Source organism: Stenella coeruleoalba, assembly GCF_951394435.1.
Source record: "Stenella coeruleoalba genome assembly, chromosome: 8".
Taxonomy (NCBI): Eukaryota; Metazoa; Chordata; class Mammalia; order Artiodactyla; family Delphinidae; genus Stenella; species Stenella coeruleoalba.
This window is the reverse complement of record NC_137154.1, coordinates 37,383,348-37,405,310: the sequence shown is the minus strand read 5'-3', so window position 1 is coordinate 37,405,310 and position 21,963 is coordinate 37,383,348. Positions and strand designations below refer to the sequence as shown.

The following is a 21,963-nucleotide window of genomic DNA, read 5'->3' as shown; positions in this document are numbered from 1 at the left end:
ATTCATTTTAATTGCTGTATGGTGTTCCACTGAATGAATACACAACTTCTTTATTCACTCTCCTGTTGTTAACAGTCATATGGGTTGTATCCAGTCTTTGGTTATTTATGAACCATGAATGAACATTCTTGCTCATGAACATTCTTGCTCTGTTTCCTAGTATGTATGTGCAAGCGTTACTCGTTTTTTTTGGCTGCATTGGGTCTTCACTGCTGCACGCGGCCTTTCTCTAGTTGCAGCGAGCGGGGGCTACTCTTCGTTGCAGTGCGCAGGCTTCTCATTGTGGTGGCTTCTCTTGTTGCGGAGCACAGGCTCTAGGCATGCGGGCTTCAGTAGTTGTGGCTCACGGGCTCTCAAACACAGACTCAGCAGCTGTGGCACATGGGCTTAGTTGCTCCATGGCATGCAGGATCTTCCTGGACCAGGGCTCAAACCCGTGTCCCCTGCATTGGCAGGTGGATTCCCAACCACTGTGCCACCAGGGAAGCCCAAAAGGGTTACTCTTGTGCAGTAGTTATCAACTGGGGGTGCTATTTTTGTCTCCCAGTGGATATTTAGAAATGTCTAGAAACATTTTCAGTTGTCACAACTGTCATGCTACTGGCATCTTGTGGATAAAGGCCAGGGATCCTACATCCTATAATGAACAGAACAGCTCTCCCACAATAAAGAATTATCTGACCCACAATGCCAGTAGCACTGAGGTTGAGAAACCCTGCTCTAGTGTACATACCAAGGAGTGGAATTGCTAGGACATAGGGCATGGGCCCTTACAACTTTACTAGGTAATACCAAACTAATTTCCAGAGTAGTGTGTCAATTTTGCTCCCATCAGCAGTGTCTAAGAGTTCCCTTTGCTCCACATCCTCTCTAAGCCTTAGCGTTGTCAACTGGTAGTGCAAATTTAATGCACATGTAATGGTATCTCGTTATGGTCTTAATTTATATTTCCCTCACTACTAGCAGGATTAAACATCTTTCCATATGTTTACTGGCCATTAGAATTTCTCTTTTGTGAAGTACTTGTTCAAGAGTTTCATCTATTTTTCTATTGGGCTTCTTTCTTTTCATGATTCCCAAAAATTATTTTTATGTTCTGGACATTACCCTGTGGGTGTTAAGTACTACAAGTATATTCTTTCAGTCTGTGGTTAGTCTTTTCAGTTTTTAATGTGTCTTTCATGAACAGAAGTTCTTAATCTGCATAAGCTCAAGGTAAAATTTAGTAGTCTTTTCCTTTATAGTAAAAGTTTTCCATCTTGTTAAAAAAACCCTCACCTATTACAAGATCAGGAAAGGCAGTCTCCTATATTATGTTTTAAAAGTCTTATTTTTTTGCCTTTCACAATCTACCTGAAATTGATTTTTGTATATTATACAAATAGGAATCTCACTGTCCCAACTCCATAACTGAAGTTAATCTTATCCCCACTTACCTACTATAACACCACTGTTATACATCAAGTGTTTATGTATAGGCATACCTTTTCTTACTGTGCTTTGCTTTATTGTCCTTTGCAGATACTGCAGTTTTTACAAATTGAAGGTCTGTGGCAACCCTGTGTTGTCACGTGATGGTTAACATTTTTTTTTTTTTTTTTTGCGGTACACGGGCCTCTCACTGTTGTGGCCCTTCCCGTTGCGGAGCACAGGCTCCAGACGCGCAGGGTCAGCAGCCATGGCTCACGGGCCCAGCCGCTCCGCGGCACGTGAGATCCTCCCGGACCGGGGCACAAACCCGTGTCCCCTGCATTGGCAGGCGGACTCCCAACCACTGCGCCACCAGGGAAGCCCCATGGTTAACATTTTTTAACAATAAAGGATTTTTTTTAATTTATTTTCTTGAAGTATAGTTGATTTACAATGTTAATTTCTGCTGTACAGCAAAGTGATTCAGTTATACATATATATATTCTTTTTCATATTCTATTATGCTTTATTATAGGATACAACAAAGTATTTTTAATTAAGGTATGAATACTGTTTTTTTAGACACAACGCTATTACACATTTAATAGACTACAGTATAGTGTAAACATAACTTTTACATGCATTGGGAAACCATGCAATTTGTGTGACTCATTTTATTGCAACATTTTGCTTTACTGCAGTAGTTTGGAATTGAGTCCACAATATCTCCAAGGTATGTCTGTATAGTGGATCTTTTTTCTGGGTTATTTATTATGTTCCATCTACCCACTGGAATATTTCTCTGACAATTCCATACCATCTTAATTACTAGTTTTTTAAAATGCATTTTGATACCTCTAAGGCAAGTCCCTTCCAGCTTACTCTTCTTGGCTATTATTAATATTTGCATTTCCATATAAACTTTGGATTCAGCTTATCAAGTTCACAAAATTAACAAATATGCAAAGAAACAAACACTTCTGTTAAGAAATAGATCAGGGCTTCCCTGGTGGTGCAGTGGTTGAGAATCAGCCTGCTAATGCAGGGGACACGGATTCGAGCCCTGGTCTGGGAGGACCCCACATGCCGCAGAGCAACTAGGCCCGTGAGCCACAACTACTGAGCCTGCGTGTCGGGAGCCTGTGCTCCGCGACAAGAGAGGCTGCGATAGTGAGAGGCCCGCACACCGCGATGAAGAGTGGCCCCCGCTTGCCACAACTAGAGAAAGCCCTCACACAGAAATGAAGACACAACACAGCAAAAATTAATTAATTAATAAACTCCTACCCCCAACGTCTTCTTTAAAAAAAGAAATAGATCAATTTGTAGAGAACCAACATATTTATAATACTGAGTCTTCCAATCCATGAAAAAGGTTCTCTTTCAATAAAATTTGGAATTTTCTCCATAATGGATTTGTACATCTTTTGTAAGGTTTATTCCTACGTCAACAGCATTAAAAATATAAACTATTCGTAAACCAGTTCATTAATTCTCTATTCTGCTAAGTCTAATCTGCTATTAAACCCATCTATTGAGTTTTTGTGGGTTTTTTAATTTATTTTATTTATTTTGGCTGCGTTGGGTCTTCGTTGCTGCGCGCGGGTTTCTCTAGTCGCGGAGAGTGGGGGCTACTCTTCGTTGCAGTACGTGGGCTTTGCATTGCAGTGGCTTCTCTTGTTGCAGAGCACAGGTTCTAGGTGTGTGGGCTTCAGTAGTTGCAGCACGTGGGCTCAGTAGTTGTGGCTTGCAAGCTCTAGAGCGCAGGCTCAGTAGTTGTGGCACACGGGCTTAGCTGCTCCATGGCATGTTGGATCTTCCCAAACCAGGGTACGAACCTGTGTCCCCTGCATTGGCAGGCGGATTCTTAACCACTGTGCCACCAGGGAAGTCCCTCTATTGGGTTTTTCATTTCTATTATTCTATTTTTCAGTTGTAAGGTTTCTATTTGGTTCATTTTAAATATAATTATAATTAGTTCTCCATATTGAACATACTAATCACAATCATTTTCAAGTCTGTGTCTGATAACTGGGTTACCTGGGGGGTGGTATCCTGTTTCTACTCTTTTTTCCCTCTTTGTCCTGTCTCTTGATGTACTTGATAATTTTAAATTGTACACCTGACACTTCATGAAAAATTAGACAGGCTCTATATATTATCTCCTTCCAGCAACAGTTCACTCTATCCTATGGCCGGCAGATACCGTAAGAATCACCTTAATATAATCAGGCACTGAACTGATTCAAGGGTGGAGTTTTACAGGGCTCATTCTGCCTGAGTTCCCACTCATGGGGTGTATTCCTCTAGTGGTGCCAACTGAGAGCCTAGGATGTTTACTCATACCCCTCCTCCTTGTGAGTGGTTCCAAACTCATACTGCCTCCTCAACCTAAGACTGCTGAGAACTTGGCTATGAATTACAGAGGCTTTCTGCTTAGCTTTTTAGCATCTTGTCTTTGAAATGTAGGAATTCAGCATATCCCTTGAGGGGGAAACTCAAATTATCTGGCTCACTTCTTTGTAGCTTCCTTTTCTCCCAAATCTTGGCTCCTAAGATATCCACTGCCTGCAGACAGAACAGCAACTGTTGTCTTTTCAGCCCTGTGAGACTGTTAGAAACTGCAGTCTTCTTTGCCTCTAGCTAATGCCCTCTGCCCAGATTCTCAGCCTCTCACTCTGTACCAAGAATCAGTAAATACTCTTAGGGAAAACTGGCAGAATGTTGACTCATCTCTTTGCAGCAAGGATCTTGGCCCTTCAAGTCCTAATTGCCTCAACAGTTCTCCAAAGCCTTCCTCAGATGTTGTTTGTACTTTGGCTTTTCCAGCATTTTTTTGGATAGAAACTGCCAGAGCTATACCATCAGAGGCAGAAACAAGTTTCTTACTAGTATTACTTCTTGATAGGAACACTTTTAGTAATGAGATTTGAACAGTTTCACAAATATATGCCACCAGTATACTACTGGGTTGGCCAAAGTGTCTTCTGTTTTTAAGTAAAAATAAAAGGCACATTTTTCATTGTCACCAAGAACTTTATTGAACAACGTTGTCATCCTTTCGTTCCACTACCTTCTGCCATTTTTCAGGCAACTTCATAATTCCATATTCCCAAAACGTTTTATCTTTTTGAGCAAAGAACTGTTCCAGATGCCTTTTACAGTCTTCCAGGGAATTGAAATTTTTTCCATTAAGAGAATTTTGTAAAGACTGAAATCAATGGAAATCTGAAGGTGCAATGTCTGCTAAATATGGAGGATGAATCAGAACTTCCCAGCCAAGCTGTAACAGTTTTTGCCTGGTCTTCAAAAAACACGCCATCTTGCGTTATCCTGATGGAAGATTATGCGTTTCCTGTTGACTAATTCTGGACACTTTTTGTTGAGTGCTGCTTTCAGTTGGTCTAACTGGGAGCAGTACTTGTTGGAATGAATCGTTTGGTTTTCCAGAAGGAACTCATAATGGAGGATTCCCTTCCAATCCCACCATATACACAACATCACCTTCTTTGGATGAAGACCGGCCTTTGGTTGGTTGGTGGTGGTTCATTTTGCTTGCCTACGATCTCTTCCGTTCCACATTATTGTACAGTATCCACTTTTCACCTCCTATCACAATTTATTTTAAAAACGGAACGTCTTCATTACATTTAAGTAGAGAATCGCATGCGGAAATACGGTCAGGAAGGGTTTTTTTGCTTAACTTACGTGGAACCCAAACATCAAAGCGATTCACATAACCAAGCTGGTGCAAATGATTTTCAGTGCTTGAGTTGGATATTTTGAGTATGTTAGCTATCTCCTGCGTCGTATAATGTTGACTGTTCTCAATTAACGTCTTGATTTGATTGCTATCAACTTCAACTGGTCTACCCGACATGCAGCATCATCCAGCGAGAAATCTACAGCATGAAACTTCGCAAACCACTTCTGACACGTCTGATCATCACAGCACCTTCTCCATACACTGCACAAATCTTTTTGTGCATTTCAGTTGCATTTTTACCTTTCATGAAATAATAAAGCATAATATGCCAAAAATGTTGTTTTTCTTCCATCTTCAATATTAAAATGAATGGCTGCACAAAAATTCACCAATTTTGATGTCTTTTTTTTTTTTTTTTTTGGCAGTACGCGGGCCTCTTACTGTTGTGGCCTCTCCCGTTGCGGAGCACAGGCTCCGGACGCACAGGCTCTGGATGCACAGGCTCAGCGGCCATGGCTCACGGGCCTAGCCACTCCGCGGCATGTGGGATCTTCCCGGACCGGGGCACGAACCCGTGTCCCCTGCATCAGCAGGCAGACTCTCAACCACTGCGCCACCAGGGAAGCCCGATGTCTTTTTTTAAATGCACGTTGATAGGACAGCTATCACATACAATCTAACAAAATTGTTTCAAATGAAGTTAAAGACAACTAAAAGCTACTAAAGTCATCTTACGGAAAAAAAACAACTGAACCTTTTGGCCAACCCAATATACATATTTTTTTAAATAAATAAATAAATTTATCTATCTATCTATTTATGGCTGCGTTGGGTCTTTTTTGCTGCGCGCGGGCTTTTTCTAGTTGCAGCAAGTGGGGGCTACTCTTTGTTGCAGTGCGTGGACTTCTCATTGCACTGGCTTCTCTTGCTGTGGAGCAGGGGCTCTAGGCACACAGGCTTCAGTAGTTGTGGCTCGCGGGCTCTAGAGTGCAGGCTCAGTAGTTGTGGTGCACGGGCTTAGCTACTCCGCAGCATGTGGGACCTTCCCGGACCAGGGCTCGAACCCATGTCTCCTGCATTGGCAGGTGGATTCTTAACCACTGCGCCACCAGGGAAAGCCCCCCAATATTTTTTAAATGCATTTCCCATATGTGAATTCTATCTATTCTTAAAGGTTCAACTCAAGCAAATAAAATAGTGACTATGTGTATTCTATAAACTACCAAGCTCTATAGAAATATGTTTCATTTATTTATTTATTCTTGTAAATTTATTTACTTATTTATTATTTATTTTTGGCTGCGTTGGGTCTTCGCTGTGGCACGGGGGCTTTCTCTAGTTGTGGCAAGCAGGAGCTACTCTTCGTTGTGGTGCATGGGCTTCTCATTGCAGTGGCTTCTCTTGTTGCGGAGCAGGGGCTCTAGGAACATGGGCTTTGGTAGTTGTGGCATGTGGGCTCAGTAGTTGTGGCTCACGGGCTCTAGAGTGCAGGCTCAGTAGTTCTGGCATGTGGGCTTAGTTGGTCCACGGCATGTGGGATCTTCCCGGACCAGGGCTTGAACCCGTGTCCCCTGCATTGGCAGGAGGATTCTTAACCACTGCACTACCAGGGAAGTCCAGATATATTTCTTTTAAAGAGCTTTTTTGAATTACCCAGCTCAGTGATTAGTGATCTTATGTGAATTTATTCTCCTTTAATCCTCCTTGAGAGTTAACAGAAAGTAAATGCTAGTGAACAAAATATATAAAATACAACGAATTCTCAGAACACTCTGTTAATACTTACGTGTTTCCATTCATGTAGATAAGGAAGATATATCTTCCCGTTAGCATCCACATGCTTTCCTGTTTTAATAGTCATTGAGCTAGTAGGCTTAACAAAACAGATAGGGGGATTATATGGGTATGTGTCCAGCAGCCACAGGCATATTGGAATATTATATGTAGTACCTGAGAGAGAAAGAGAAACTTCAGTTACTCTACTTTTATTATTTTTCAATAATGGCTTAGTAGGTAAGCAACAAAGAGCTACAACTAAGCAACACTTTTTTTAAAAAACACAACAAATATTTTATGTTTCAAAGTTCTGTTTAACATCAGTTTCTCAAATTTTCAGTTTGTAAAATACATGAGCAGGATTAAGGAGCTAATTAATCACTACTCTGCCAGTGTAGTAAGTGTACTTACTGCCATAAAAACGTTATTCACAAATTATCTTTTGGTTCAAGCCATTCTTTGTTATTTGACTCCTGTCACTTCAGTTAATAAAGTTCACTGGTAAAGGATATAGAAGGAAGACCACAGACAACGGTGTCCTTTCGGAAAGTGATATGCTAGACTTTAAATTCCCTTGCCAAAAGTCACATTGTAAGACCTAATTCAAGTGTCAAACAGATGCTGACTGGTGGCCATAGCTTGACCAATGAATATGGCATTTTCAGTGGTAGTTTCACAATCAATGATGTCATCCCCCTTTTTTTGCTTTATGTAATAGAATCTCTCTCAGTTGAGAAATTTGACTATATATAGTCAAAATGAACAGTGTTTCAAAGGATCTGATAGTTAACATATTGAACATAAATCAAAGACTTTTCTTCCTAAGGTTAAAGCCCAGTGTCCCAAGCAACCATTTGAATCACCTAACATAATTCAGATATATTTCCCCCACTCAGAAACAGTTTTACTTCATAAAAGTATATACACATAAAATTCACTTAAAGAAATCAGACAGTTATGGGACTTTGGATTTATTTTTTACCCAAAAGTACTTCTAGAATGAAAAAAAAAAGACTCCAATAAAATATATCTTAATACATAAAACATAACTTTATTTCCACCATCTAGAATTCTTTGCTTTGTGAAAATGATGGATTCTCTAGAATTACTTAGGCTTAGGAACTGTGCCATACAAAAAAATGGTGAAGGAACAAAGGTTTAGTTTAAATAAAATTTACATGTATGTATGCATGTGTGTGTGTGTGTGTGTGTGTGTGTGTGTGTGTGTGTGTGTATGTGTGTGTATGAAAAAGAGAACCCTTGTGCACTGCTGGTGGGAATATAAATTGGTGCAGCCACTATGGAAAACAGTATGGAGATTACTTAAAAATTAAAAATAGAACTACCATATGATCCAGCAGTTCTACTTCTGGTTATTTATCTGAAGAAAATGAAAACACTAATTTGAAAAGATATATGCACTCCTATGTTCACTGCAACATTATTTACAATAGCCAAGATATGGAAGCAACCTAAGTACCCACTGATAGATGAATGGATAAAGAAGATGTGGTATACATATACATAATGGAATATTACTGCGCCATAAAAAAGAATGAAATCTTGCCGTTTGTGACAACATGGATAGACCTAGAGGGTATTATGCTAAGTGAAATAAGTCAGACAGAGAAAGACAAATACTGTATGATTTCACTTATATGTGGAATCTAAAAAACAAAACAAATGAACAAACAAAACTAAACAGAAACAGGCTCATAGATACAAAGAAGAGGTGGTTGCCAGAGGGGAAGAAGGTGGGAGAAGAGAAACAGGTGAGGAAGGTTAAGAGGTACAAACTTCCATCTGTAAAATAAATGAATCACAGTATGATATGTACAGTGTGGGGAATACTGTCAATAATTATGTAATGTTTTGTATGGTGACAGATGGTAACTAGATTTATCATGTTGATCATTTTGAGAGGTACAGAAATATCAAATCACTATGTTCTATAACAGAAACTAACACAGTGTTATAGGTCAATTATACTTCAAACACACACAGATAAACAAACAAACAGAAAAAGAGATCAAATTTGTGGTTATCAGAGGTGAGGGCTGGGGGGAAGGGAGAATTGTAGGACAGTAGACATGAGGTACAAACTTCCAGTTATAAAAAAGCAAGGGCAATTCCCTGGTGGTGCAGTGATTAAGAATCTGCCTGCCAATGCAGGGGACACAGGTTTGTACCCTGGTCCGGGAAGATCCCACATGCCATGGAGCAACTAAGCCCATGTGCCACAACTACTGAGCCCAGGTGCCACAACTACTGAAGCCTGCGTGCCTAGAGCCCATGCTCTGCTACAAGAGAAACCACTGCAATGAGAAGCCCACGCACCGCAACGAAGAGTAGCCCCTGCTCGCCGCAACTAGAGAAAGCCCGCGAGCAGCAACGAAGACCCAACGCAGCCAAAAAAAAAAAAAAAAGTTAAGTACTGGGAATGTAATGTACAACATGATAAATGTTATGAACACTGCTGTATGTTATATATGAAAGTTGTTGAGAGTAAACATCGCAACTTGATGAAAACTTAAGAATTTCATCACAAGGGAAAAATATTTTTTTGTTTCTCTAATTTTGTATCTATATGACTGATGTTCACTAAGCTTACTGAGGTAATCATTTCTTGATGTATGAAGTCAATCATTACGCTGTATATCAAACTTATATAGTGCTATATGTCAATTACATCTCAATAAAACCAGAAGAAAAAAAATAATAAATGTCTTCAATTATGTCTACGATAGTCTTCTGCCTCCTTCTCTCCCCTACATACCTTTTTCCCTCACCACAGCTTACTTCCTGGGGTAAAGGCAAAGTCAATAATCCTGAAGTTTACTCGTATTTGCCCTATAAAATGCTGATGCTCAAGTGTTTTTTCTCTGCCTGGGATGTCCATTCTGTTATGAATGGTTCACTCATCCTTTAACACCAAATTGAACGTCATTTCTTTGATGACCTTCCCACGTGTTCTTGTTCTCTATAATCTCACAGCACCTTTATATTTCATTATTCTATAATGGGTATAGAATAGTGTAAATATCTATTTATTCCCTGTTTCCCCTATTTGTGTATGTTCTTCCAGGGAAGGTACATCCTTTATTCACCTTTGTATCCCTAGCCCTTTTCCCCCACGCATAGCAGGTACTATATAAAATCAATGGGTAGGTTACTGAGACACAGGTCTTAGCTAGTCACAAGGAATAACTAACAGAGCTGTCCACAGTTGCTCATGAAGCTGAATGCTCCATTATCATTGTAAGTCTTCCAGCAGAGGGTGGCTGACTGACAGAGATGTAATTATCCATCATCAGCATTACAACCATAAATAATAGCTACTTTCGATATACCAGCCTCTGTGCTAAGTCCTTTACATACATTATTACAAATGAATTCTTCTTTGAGTTAGGTACTATTATCCAAATGTTACAGATGCCCATTGTCACAAAACTAATAGATTACAGAGGGAGAACTAAAACCCTACTCTGCCCTGACTGTAAAGCCTCTATCTTAGTCACTATACTATACAGCTTCCCATTGTCAGATAAGTTTGAGTAGGGTGGGAGCTGAACTAGGAGGCAGCTAAGATCCCTTTCTAGTTCTAAGATTCTCTGATTCTATCAAACAAACTCTTCCAGTGCACTGAGGCACTTATTTGTTGATATATCTTGGTAAGGAAGTAGGGGAAAAAAGATGAAAATATGAGGTGCTGCTGCCAAATGAAGTTCAATTAGAATAGGAGGTGAAGTTTCTATATTATCATGAAAGTCACAAAAAAGCAAGCTTAATTACCTACAATTCTTTGGCAACTAAATGTGAATTAAAATGCATCTATGCTGGAAACACGAATCACATAAGACATTTACCTCTATAAGGCACAGGAATCGTTCCAGTGAGGTTCATTAGTTCCCTGGAACTGCCATCATTAAAAACTGAAAGGTAAGAATAATGAGTTAATCAACAAGCATTCTCACAGATGCTCCCACGTAAGTTATTCTTATGTTTCAGAAACAACAGTTAAAACGCATTATTACCCTTGAAAGGACTAACTTGTTAATGTTCATACATTTTGTCCAATAATAAAGTATCCTTTGTTGATTCACTTAATGGGATCAGCTTTGAATGAGTAAAGATGCTATGAATTACTTGGAAAAATACATGTTAATGCTACAGTCCCAATAAATATGAGCTCTGGATCCCCAACCAACATGATTATAAAATTACTTAAAAATCGCTATTAACTGACACCATATTAAATATTAACCTAATGTTTTCAGATGTTTATTCCCACTCACTGTCATTCTCAATCCCAATGTAGTATCGCACAGTATGAAAAAGGAAAAAAGTTTTCACAGTCAAATACGGACATTTTCTTTTAATACAAATATTTCTCACATCGCACAAGTTTTCCTACCTGTAATTGACTGAATAACTAGGGCACATACTTTGTGTTACATGGACTGCTATTATCTGTAATAATGATTTGGAATTAACACTATTACATAGAGGAAAGGCTGTCATGTGCAGCACAAGAACACAGAACTGTACTGTTGACCTCAGTTCTTTTACCTACTATTGACAATTATAAACTGTGCTGTAATTTATTCTGATTTTGTATTTTTAAAAGACCACCGTATTTAATTTTAGGGTTATATTTACTCTAAAAGCATGTTGATGACAATGGTTTAGACTTGGTCCAGCCTGTGTGGCTGTATATATATTTGTTCAATGATGTTGGAATCTTTGTCAGTTTATTTTGTTGTTGTTGTTGTTGTTTTGGGTTTTTTTGCGGTACGCGGGCCTCTCACTGCTGTGGCCTCTCCCGTTGCGGAGCACAGGCTCCGGACGCGCAGGCTCAGCGGCCATGGCTCATGGGCCCAGCCGCTCCGTGGCATGTGGGATCCTCCCGGACCGGGGCATGAACCCGTGTCCCCTGCATCGGCAGTCAGACTCTCAACCACTGCGCCACCAGGGAAGCCCCCTCTTTGTCAGTTTTGATCAACATTTATTCTTTTAGTATTCAGTAAAAACTATACACTTACCATAAAATTCTAGCCTTTGTCACTTTATTCCCCCATTGAAGCCATTTTTAAATTAACTCTAATTTTGGTAATATGAGTTTTTTTGCAGATCTAAATACCATAGTACAGTATGTGGACAGGAAGGAGAATTATGCCCTAGTTTGGGAGAGGACTTCCAGTTCATGACTTTGTTGTTCAGGATATTCAGGATTGATTCCCCCTCTGCTGCCTCTCACCAGGCTCCTGTTTACAAAGCCCTGGAGATGAGTGGGGTTTAGAGTGAGAGTCTCAGCTACAAAATTCAGCTCTTTGCCCTCATTGCCAAGGGTCTCACAATGGGCAGGAGGCAGCATGGGTTTCCCTTGGCCCTGGCACATTTGGTGTTTACCAGGAGATGGGGTTGGAGAGATTAGGTTAGGATTGGTGGGGCCAAAAAGACTGTTTAAAAAAAAAAACAAACCAAAAAAAACCCTCTGAATATTGTCATTTCTTACTTAAATCACAACTTTATTTCATCTCAATAGAAGGTGGACACAAATTGTCACCTACCTACTCTACAGAATTAAGGACAATAGTTTTTAAGTGTTTTCTTCATCTATAAAATGAAAAGGATAGTCCAGAATATAGTTTTACAAAATGTGTTCCTAAGAATATAAAGAGATGCTCTAGAGAGAAAAAAGGTTCACTAGTTAATTAACTTTAGAATATACCGAACAATGTATTATCTTCTCTCCCCCCTTGGTGAGGTCATAATGACACATAGCATATTAAAGGCTCTGAGAAATCTTGTTGCAAAGAAACCCATTTAATTTTGTTTAATCTATAAGTGCTCAAACTTAACCTCAGAATCCCCTCTACCCATGCCCCCAAAGCAACATTCTTCACAACTATGTATACTATTTTGGGAAATGATGGACTAAACTATTTTTAACATCACCTCTAGTTCTAAATTTGCATTAGTTCTATGTTAGAGTAGTATATTAAAACTTAAAATAACTAAACAAATGTAAGATGTTATTATTAGATCTTGTAATTTCCTATCTCTCACAACTTTTTTTAGGTGAAGGTTAGTCCTACAATGAAAAAACCAACAAACTTAAAGGGAAAATGGGAAACCTACAATTATTAACAAAGAGAGTAAACTCAAAGTATAGTACTTGATATTTTTATTATATAAACTCACCATATGAATCCAATACAGGTTTGAGATCTTTGTATAAAGTAATAACACTGACAGTTTCACGTACAGTTAGGTCTCTGTATTTGTACTGAAAAGGAAAATTACAAATGAATTTAGTTTAAAACCAATGCACATATTTTACTGCTAGGTTAATTTTCTTAATATCTTATTAATAGCACTCTTCTTAAAAGTATAATGGTTCTGAGTGATCATTAACATTAATTAAATAAAGACTGAAAGAACCTCAGTAGCTTTTCCTCCTGCCACCTATTCAAACTTTTACCTCCATTTTAGCTCTTTTTCCAACTTAAAAGGTCCTCCGCCAAATCAAATCTTAATCATTCTCAAAGACCTAGTTTACATCACTTTCCTTCTCTTCTTTCTTTTTTTTTTTGCGGTACGCGGGCCTCTCACTGTTGTGGCCTCTCCCATTGCGGAGCACAGGCTCCGGACGCGCAGGCTCAGTGGCCATGGCTCACGGGCCCAGCCGCTCCACGGCACGTGGGATCTTCCTGGACCGGGGCACCAACCCGCGTCCCCTGCATCGGCAGGCGGACTCTCAAGCACTGTGCCACCAGGGAAGCCCTCACTTTCCTTCTCAATGAATCCTTTTCCAGACTTCCCTTTAGCCCAAAACGATCTCTCCCTCTCCAGCATTCATCGTCGATACTATTTTGCAATTTACCATGTGCTGTATTGTATTCTCATACCCCTGCCTTGTACCACTCCAGTCCAGGAAAACTAGGAACCTTGCTTACACACTCTTAGCAGATTAGGAAATCAGGAGATGGGGATCCCCATCTGTTCACAACACACTGAAGCTCACCAGCTGACAAGCTCCATTCATGCACAAAGCTTTCAATCAGCTTTTAGTGCTTCTCTCTTAAAAAGGAACAGTCAGTTATTCCAAAAAGAAAGACTCCAAGAAACATGTCACAGACGGAAAGAAGGAACTAAGAATAAAAATAATGGAAGGAGCAGAAGAAAACTTCAAAAAGAATTAGCATTAAAAATTTCAAAGAAAGAAGAAATGATATTGTATCCATAAAACAAGAACACTCAGAAAAGGACTCTTGGACATAAAAAAAAGTGAGAGTAGAAATAAAACATCTAATAGAAGGATTAGAATATAAAGTCAAAGAAATCTCAGAGACCAGCACAAAAGACAGTGATAGACAATAAGGGAGAAAATACAAGAAAAATTAGGAAATAAATCCAGGTCTACTCAAAGGCATCTCTTCAGCAGTTCTTGACCTCTTTTGTCCTGAAGCACCAACTTTTCCATGCTATGGGATCAGTACTATTACCACACACATATTTTTCTTTCTCCTGTCTTATTCACACAAAAACATTCCTTACCTCCCTTCCCCCTCCACCTACAACCAAACTTCTCTCAGTTCCCCTTTACAGCAAAAACTCCTGCAAGGAGCTTCCTACTTTTGCTGTCCGTACTTGCTCTCTTCCTACTCTCTCCTCTTAAAGCTTTTTATTATGGAACATTTCAAAGGTATCCAAAAGTAGAACAGTATAATAAATCCCTTGCTTCAGCACTACACCCAGCTTCAACAATCAACTCATAGCCAATCTTATTTAATCTATAATCTCATTCACCTTTCCCTCCTCCTGTATTTTCTGAAGCAAATGGTAACATCATATCCTATTACCCATAAATATTTTAGTACGTATCTTTAAAAGATAAGAACTTTTAAAAAAAGCCTACAATACTATTATCACACTAAAATAATCACTATTTCCTTATATCATAAAATATGCAGTCTCATGTCATTTTTGTTGTTGTTTGAATGGAGATCCAAATAAAGACCACATATTTCAATGTGAAAATGTCCTTTAGGCCTCTTTTAATCTACAGATTCTCTCCCACCCCTCTTTTTTGATAATAGCTTTACTGAGATATAATTCACATACCATATAATTCACACATTTAAAGTGACTTACGTAAGGCTCAGTGGCTGTTAGTACATTCAGAGTTGTACAACCGCCACCACTATCAATTTTAGAACATCTTCATCACCCCCAAAAGAAATGCACAACCTGTAGCAATCACCCACTCACTCCACCAGCGACATCCCCTTTCACCCTAGACAACTGCTAATCTACTTTGTTTCTATCAATTTGCCTATTCTGGACATTTCATATAAATGGAATTATATAGTCTGTGGTCATTTATGACTACCTTCTTTCACTTAGGTTTTCAAGGTACATTCATGTTGCTGAATAATATTCCATTATATGGATATAACACATTTTAACTACTCATCAGTGGGTCCATTTCTATTTTAACCCCTTCAAACTTACTTGTTGAAGAAATCGGTTCATTTGTCCTATAGAAGCTCCCACAGTTTGGATTTTGCTAACTGCGTCCCCTTGGTGTAGTTTAATATGTATGTTCCTATTTCCTTTGTATTTCTTGTGAATTAGTAGTTGGATCTGGAAGTTATGATCTTTTTCATGATTTTTTTCTAAATTTTACTTTTTTTTTTCCTCCACTGTCTTCCCCTCTCTCTGGCAAGATCATTTCACAGATGATGGTGTTTTTCCATCAAGTAGCATATGACATCTAGGTATCTCTCCGTGATGTTAACCACTGATGCTCAAAGACTAGACCCATTCTCTTCAAACCCACTCCAGTCAGGGTTTTCCACTTTCACTGAAATTGCTCATTAACATCACCAGTAACTGCCACACATGGCCATATGCAATGGCCAATCCTCAGTCTTCATCTTACTTAACCTATCACAGCAGCATTTGACCAAGTCAATTCCTTCCTCGTAACACATGTCCTTCACTTGATTTGCAGGGCACCACTGCTGCTTTTTCTCCTCTTTGTGTCTACCCCTTCTCAGTGTCTTTGCTGGTTCTTTCTCTTCTCCTAACCTCTTATCTTAATAATATTGAGCCCCAGGGCTCAGTCCTTGGTCCTCTTCTTTATCTCAACTCACTCCTTTGGTGATCTCCATGCATGGCTTAAAATAACATTTATACACTGATAACTCCCAAATTTAAAAATTCGAGTCTGAACCTCTTTCCTGAACTCCAGACACATATATCCAATTACCAATTTGATATCTCCACTTGGATATCTAATGAATGTCAAATTTAACATGATCAAAATTGAACTCCTTATCTTCCCCCCAAAATCTATGCCTCTTACAGTCTTCCATGACTGTATCCTTCTAGTTGCTCAGGACAAAAGCTTTGACATTATCCTGGATGCTTCTCTTTCCTACACATCCACAGTGAATCTGTTGGAAAACCCTGTTAGCTCTACCTTCAAAAATATCCAGAACCTGATCACTACTCACTACCTTCATAGCTACACTTAGGTTACTACAACTGCCTCCTTGGAGTTGTCTCTGCTTCCACTCGACTGAACCTCCTACAGTCTAGTCTCAGCACAGCAGCTAGAGCTATACTGTTAACAGATCAGGGGCTTCCCACCATACTCTAAGTACAAGTAACAGATCAGGGGCTTCCCACCATACTCCAAGTACAAGTAACAGATCAGGGGCTTCCCACCATACTCCAAGTAAAAGCCAAAGTGCTTACAGTGGCCTGCAAGACCCTCCAAAATCTACCACCCCTTTATTCAGCACTGTTTCCCCTTGCTCACTCCAGTCCAGCCCCCTTAGCTCCCTTTGCTGTTCCTCTATCATGCATGACAAGCTTCTGTCTCAGGGCCCTTGTGCTTGTTTTTCCTTCTTCCTGGAATGTTCTTACTCCAGATTGTTCCAGTTTGCTTCCTCACCTCTTTCAGGTCTTGCTCAAATAGACCTCAGGAAGGCCTTCCTTTACTACTCTCTAAAATTGCAACCTATCCTATTCTCACGTTTGAGCACTCTATTACCCTTTCCTGCTTTACTTTTCTCCAAAGTACTTAACACCTTCTAACATGCTACTTAATGTACTTACTGAGTTGTTTGTTGCCTTCTAATAGAATTTAAATTCCACACTGTCTGTTCACTGTTGTATCCCTAGAATCTAAAACAGTGTGAAGTGCATTACAATCTTTAATGTGCCAGCTCTCTCCTACCTAGTTAGTAGTGACTCCACCTCTAGGAATGCTGTAGATGTAGCATGTAAGAATACAGGTAGTTGTCTGTATGAAAAATATAAAAGTTATTTGTGTAAAGCAAGATGGACCAATAGTATAAATATACCTCTCTTAACTGCAAAAACAATGACACAGAGGTTGTTAAACTAAAAGCTGTATTTAAGTTGGGAGCTAAAATAAATGCTCAAAGGAAAAGAATACCTGTAGTAATATATCAAAAGATAATATACTGTTCTATGTCAGTTATACCTCAAAAAAGACATAAGTAAAAGCAGGTGGCCCAAAGTAACATGTTGGGTGATGGAAATCCCAGAATCAGATAAAGAGTAAAGGACCATCACCCTAGCAATGTGTCCAAGGTCCTGGCTACCAATGCCTACACTGGACCACACTCAACTGAAAGGATAACACCTGAAGCCAGCCCTCCACCAGGAGGAAGAAATTCCACAAATTGCTTCTATTATCCTACTTACTATTCCTACCTATCTATCTCTTCACAGGCTGGAGAGAAAACGTGCCGATACTCAGAACTGACATCACCACTTGTAAGAGACTCAGTTTTTCAGAAACCGAGCCAAGAACCAAAAGACAGAATGCCCTCTCCCACCTCTTCCCTATGTCCTTTTTTGTTCTTAGGATATGAAGAGGGTGGACGGAAAAGACAGGTGGAAGTATAAAATATCTTCTAAAGATGTCCTGCCTCTGTCTTTGAAGGCAGGTTCCTCTACAGAAAGTTTAGGAAAACTAATTATGGTTTTAAAAATTCAAAACCAATATTTGAATATTCCTGTCCTTGTATGTAAATACCTTCATACATATAAATTAAGGAATAAACCTTAAGGGCAATGTTATCAACTTTAAAGATTAAAAAAAATGGTACGGAACAGATACTCTTCAGTTACATAGTATATAAAACAATGTACTTTAAAAAAAAAAGCTATATATAAATGTTACAACACAGACCTCTGCCACAATCTTCTAGGGCTCCCTAAAACTTCCTCTACAACTAAGGATAATTACTTTATCGAAAGAAAATCAAATCAACTATACCTCAATTTTTTAAAAAAGAAAGAAAATCAGAAGCCTAGAAGATATGATTAGAACAAGCAAGAGAAGCTTTATTTAAAAAACCATCACTCACTCTTTAGAGATTATTTGCTCTTCAATCAAAGACTATGGGGATGATTTTACTGGGGGGAAAAGTATATTTTTAAAGGAATAAGTTCATACATAATAGTGTATTTTAATACTATTGAAAACTGTTTACACTTCTTTGCTTCCTACCATTCTTGTTTTGACAAAAGTATCTAAAGCTAATCGTTTAACTGGAGAAGATTCTGCACTCAACCATTTCACATACATCTTATTCCAATTAGCTTTGATAAACTGAAAAAAAAAAAACAAAAAAACCACCCAGTTCACTCTGGTATCAGATGCCACATTTTAAGTAGTTGTCAAAATAACTCACGGCTTTAAATACAAAATGCCTACCTCCTTTTATAAAAAAGAAAAAAATACACTGGTCTTGAACGGTGAAGATTAAAAATTTCAAACCAAATAATTCCGCGTTATAAGTAGCATACAATTAATGGTAGTCACTCTTAGCAAATCAAAGTCCCTGAAATGGTAATGGAATTCTATTTATTTCACCCGATGTAGTGAGGTACCGGTATTCTGGCTTCTCAAGGACGTTTTTACTTATAACTGAGCCAATTCAACCAAGTTATGATCTCCCGCGGGTCGGCTATTGAGCTGCGTGAAGAATACAAACTGAAAAGGACACAATCTCCGGGGGCCGGGAGGGAAGGGCGAAGACGCACGAATCCTACACTGGGACACAAGTGGAGGAGTGCCCACGACCGAGTTTTAAGTACAACCCTCTCTTTGTGTTGATAAAAAACTAAGACGAAAACTATACTGCCCCAAAGACTGCTCCAAACTCTCTCCCTGAAGAGAGGAGGACGGGCGGCAGGTGGCAGGCAGCCTCGGCTCCGCGCCTTTGTTGACCGTCGCCGCCCCGCGCCGGCCCCGGCCCAGGATTCCGGCACCGGGCGACAGGCATCCCGGGGCTGGGGCGGCGGAGGCGGCCGGGCACTGCCTGGGGCTTCGGGCTCGCCCGGGGGGGCTCGCTAGGCTGGTCGGAAAGGCCCGGGCGGCGCGGAAGGGAGCGGTGGGTGCGCGCCGAAAGGCGAGCGCGCCGCGGCCTCACCTTGGACACCATTTTCTTGAGCTGGCTCTCCGACCCCGCCATGGCGGCCGCCTCGCGACTCCCGTCCCCACAGGCAGAGGGTCAGCCGCTCCGGGGCTGCCCCAGGCTGCCCCACACAGTCGCACACCGCAGAGCCAACCCCCCACCCCCCCAACCTCTACCAACAGGAAGTAGGCCACCACGCCAGCGCTTCCGGTTCCCTTACGTCACTTCCGAGGTCGGTGACCAAGGGTGGGCGTGACTAGAGCTTGGCAGGCCGAGCAATCTTGTGCAATTTTGTGCTCTTCTCTTCAAATGGCCAGTGTTTTTACACTAGTTCATTATGGTGTGAATCTTTCCAAGAGTGCACTTTTGTTCCGAGGGTGGAAACTCTGAGCCGGGGTAAGATTGGCAGATCTTTGACAGTTGCCCTTAGACTAAGAGCGCAGGTGCAGGGAGGGGAAGAAGTGCGAAGATCTTGCCAGTGAGCTTAAACGACAAACATCAAGTGGGAAGGCACTGGACTGGAGTCAGAAAACAGTTCTGCCACTGACTTGCCCTTCTGATAATAGCAGGCAAATGCACTCCTAGTTCGGGCTTCAGTTTTTTCCAACTCTAGGATGAAAGGCTTGCAAAAGGCGATGCCCAGCGTCTCTGATTATCAGGTGGTTTTTCATTTTTAAGGTGAAAAGTTCATCATACTACATTCCCGAGGGCAAAGTGCAGAGCCCTCGTTTCACAGGAAGCCAGGCAGTAATTTCTTCTACAGGAAATCATTCCCCTAATCCAAATGCTTGGATTAAGCATTTTAATCCAAGCCCCCATTTCTCCTTGGTGCCCAGACATCTTACCTTCTACCTTGGATTCCGTGTGTGTACTAGCCTGTCCACTAACAAAGTCCAAGTCTTTGAGGGCAGACTCATCTTCAGATCCTCATTGTCTTATTATACAGTGCAAGAGTAGGTACTCTATCTTAATTGAATTTCTATACCCATAGAAGTTCCTCATGGTCATTTATATTAGTCATTATTATTGCACATCACCACCAGTTTTGTAAGTACAGTGCCATTCGAGGTACTGTAAAGCTTGGGCTTGACGGTGTGAAGTATGATTATTTGGATGATATTAGCATAGTGCTACTGGGGAACAGGCTGTGGTATTAATTCTCTTCTAAATTGGCATCTAAGTGAAGGTCACATACACAAAGAGGGCCTAATTGACAACATGTGGAAGCATCATTATACATTGTTGCCAACACACACAAAATAAAGTCTATTTTAATAGGTATCTTTCTTTGGACACTATATATTAGTTACGCACACAGCTCCAGTCAAACCAAACTATAGGGCAGTCTATCCTTCCCTACACTTCTTTGTCACTTAAAAGTAATGTGCTTTTCAAACTATTCTTAAAGCCACAGCTTACCCAGGAGCACCTCCAGTTACAGCAATTCTACTTTTATCAATTGGAAGAGTGTAGGCAATATATTGTTCAAAAGGTGTTCTTGTTAAAAATAATTTTTTAAAGTTTGAAAACAATTAACAAAATCCATTCTCTTCATTTTGCACTTAAGCCACTTAAAATGAAGTAACTAAATATCCTGGGGACTGTATGAATCATAGGAAAGAATCTTTCTCCTCAATCTGAATATATTTCCTTCCACCCAATAAATTAGGAATCCCCCGGTAATTTTAAAGTCAAAGTTTATTTTATTCAATATTCTTGATATTTAAGAATAACTACAATGTAAATTGGAAAATAAAATATTTATCTGTTACAATATCAAAGAAGCATTTTAATCCAAGCCCCATTAAAAACCATAACAAGAGACACTGCATGATTTTGGAAAGATGAAAAAAAGTGAAAGTTAATAGAAGCATCATGAATGTCAAATTATCACCAAATCACAGTGAGGTGGTGGTGGTACTGCTTCTTGACTTATATATAGAACTTACTATATGATTTATAATACTCAACACTCAAGGAAATATCTGATAGAATTACTTCTATATTGTGGTTTTCTGTAGGGCAAGGGCTATTATTACTCGTCTTTTCACTTCTCAGATTCTAACACAGTACCCGGAATAACAGTAGACGCAATAAGTATTGTTGTAGTGACATGTTCCTTTTATAATTAATGTAGTGAATTCTTAGCAATTCATCTATTTATACAGTATCTTGTAATTAGGTTATTCTTCAAGAGCACAATTAGGTATCTGATATTAGAAAAGGCGACTTTAAAAACACAAGAAATGGTCCTTTTAGTTTTAATTTCTTATTTCATACAAAAGGACAGTGAGGATATACTATTAGAGTTAACACCAAAATAACCTACCCATGCAGTGAAATTACAGAGAACTAATGCTCTTCTCTTCAAATGGCCAATGTTTTTACACTAGTTCATTATAGTGTGAATCTTTCCAAGCATATTAAATACTTTTCTACTTAAACATGGATTAATTGAATGTATGAATATAATTTCACCTTTTCTTTATGATTTAAGCTCATCATTATAAGCATCCATTATTATTCTAAATCAGCATTAGTTTGACTGTTTCCTCTCTACCTAAGGTATGTCTGCCCATATAATCCATCTGGCTCCTATCTCAT

At 39.6% G+C, this 21,963-nt stretch overlaps 1 protein-coding gene across 2 annotated transcripts in view; it reads right to left on the bottom strand.

Moving 5' to 3' along the window:
* The window catches only part of TSG101 (tumor susceptibility 101), a 58,281-nt gene extending 38,758 nt beyond the window's left edge, over window positions 1-19,523 (bottom strand). For both annotated transcript variants that reach the window (XM_079928255.1, XM_079928254.1), the window contains exons 1-4: window positions 19,375-19,523; window positions 13,097-13,181; window positions 10,759-10,824; window positions 6,903-7,066 (exon numbers count right to left, since the gene is read on the bottom strand). In XM_079928255.1, the coding sequence (XP_079784381.1) occupies window positions 6,903-7,066; window positions 10,759-10,824; window positions 13,097-13,181; window positions 19,375-19,416 (357 nt within the window). In that variant the 5' untranslated portion in view covers window positions 19,417-19,523. The remainder of the gene's footprint in view (window positions 1-6,902; window positions 7,067-10,758; window positions 10,825-13,096; window positions 13,182-19,374) is intronic.
* Window positions 19,524-21,963: the final 2,440 nt, after the last annotated feature.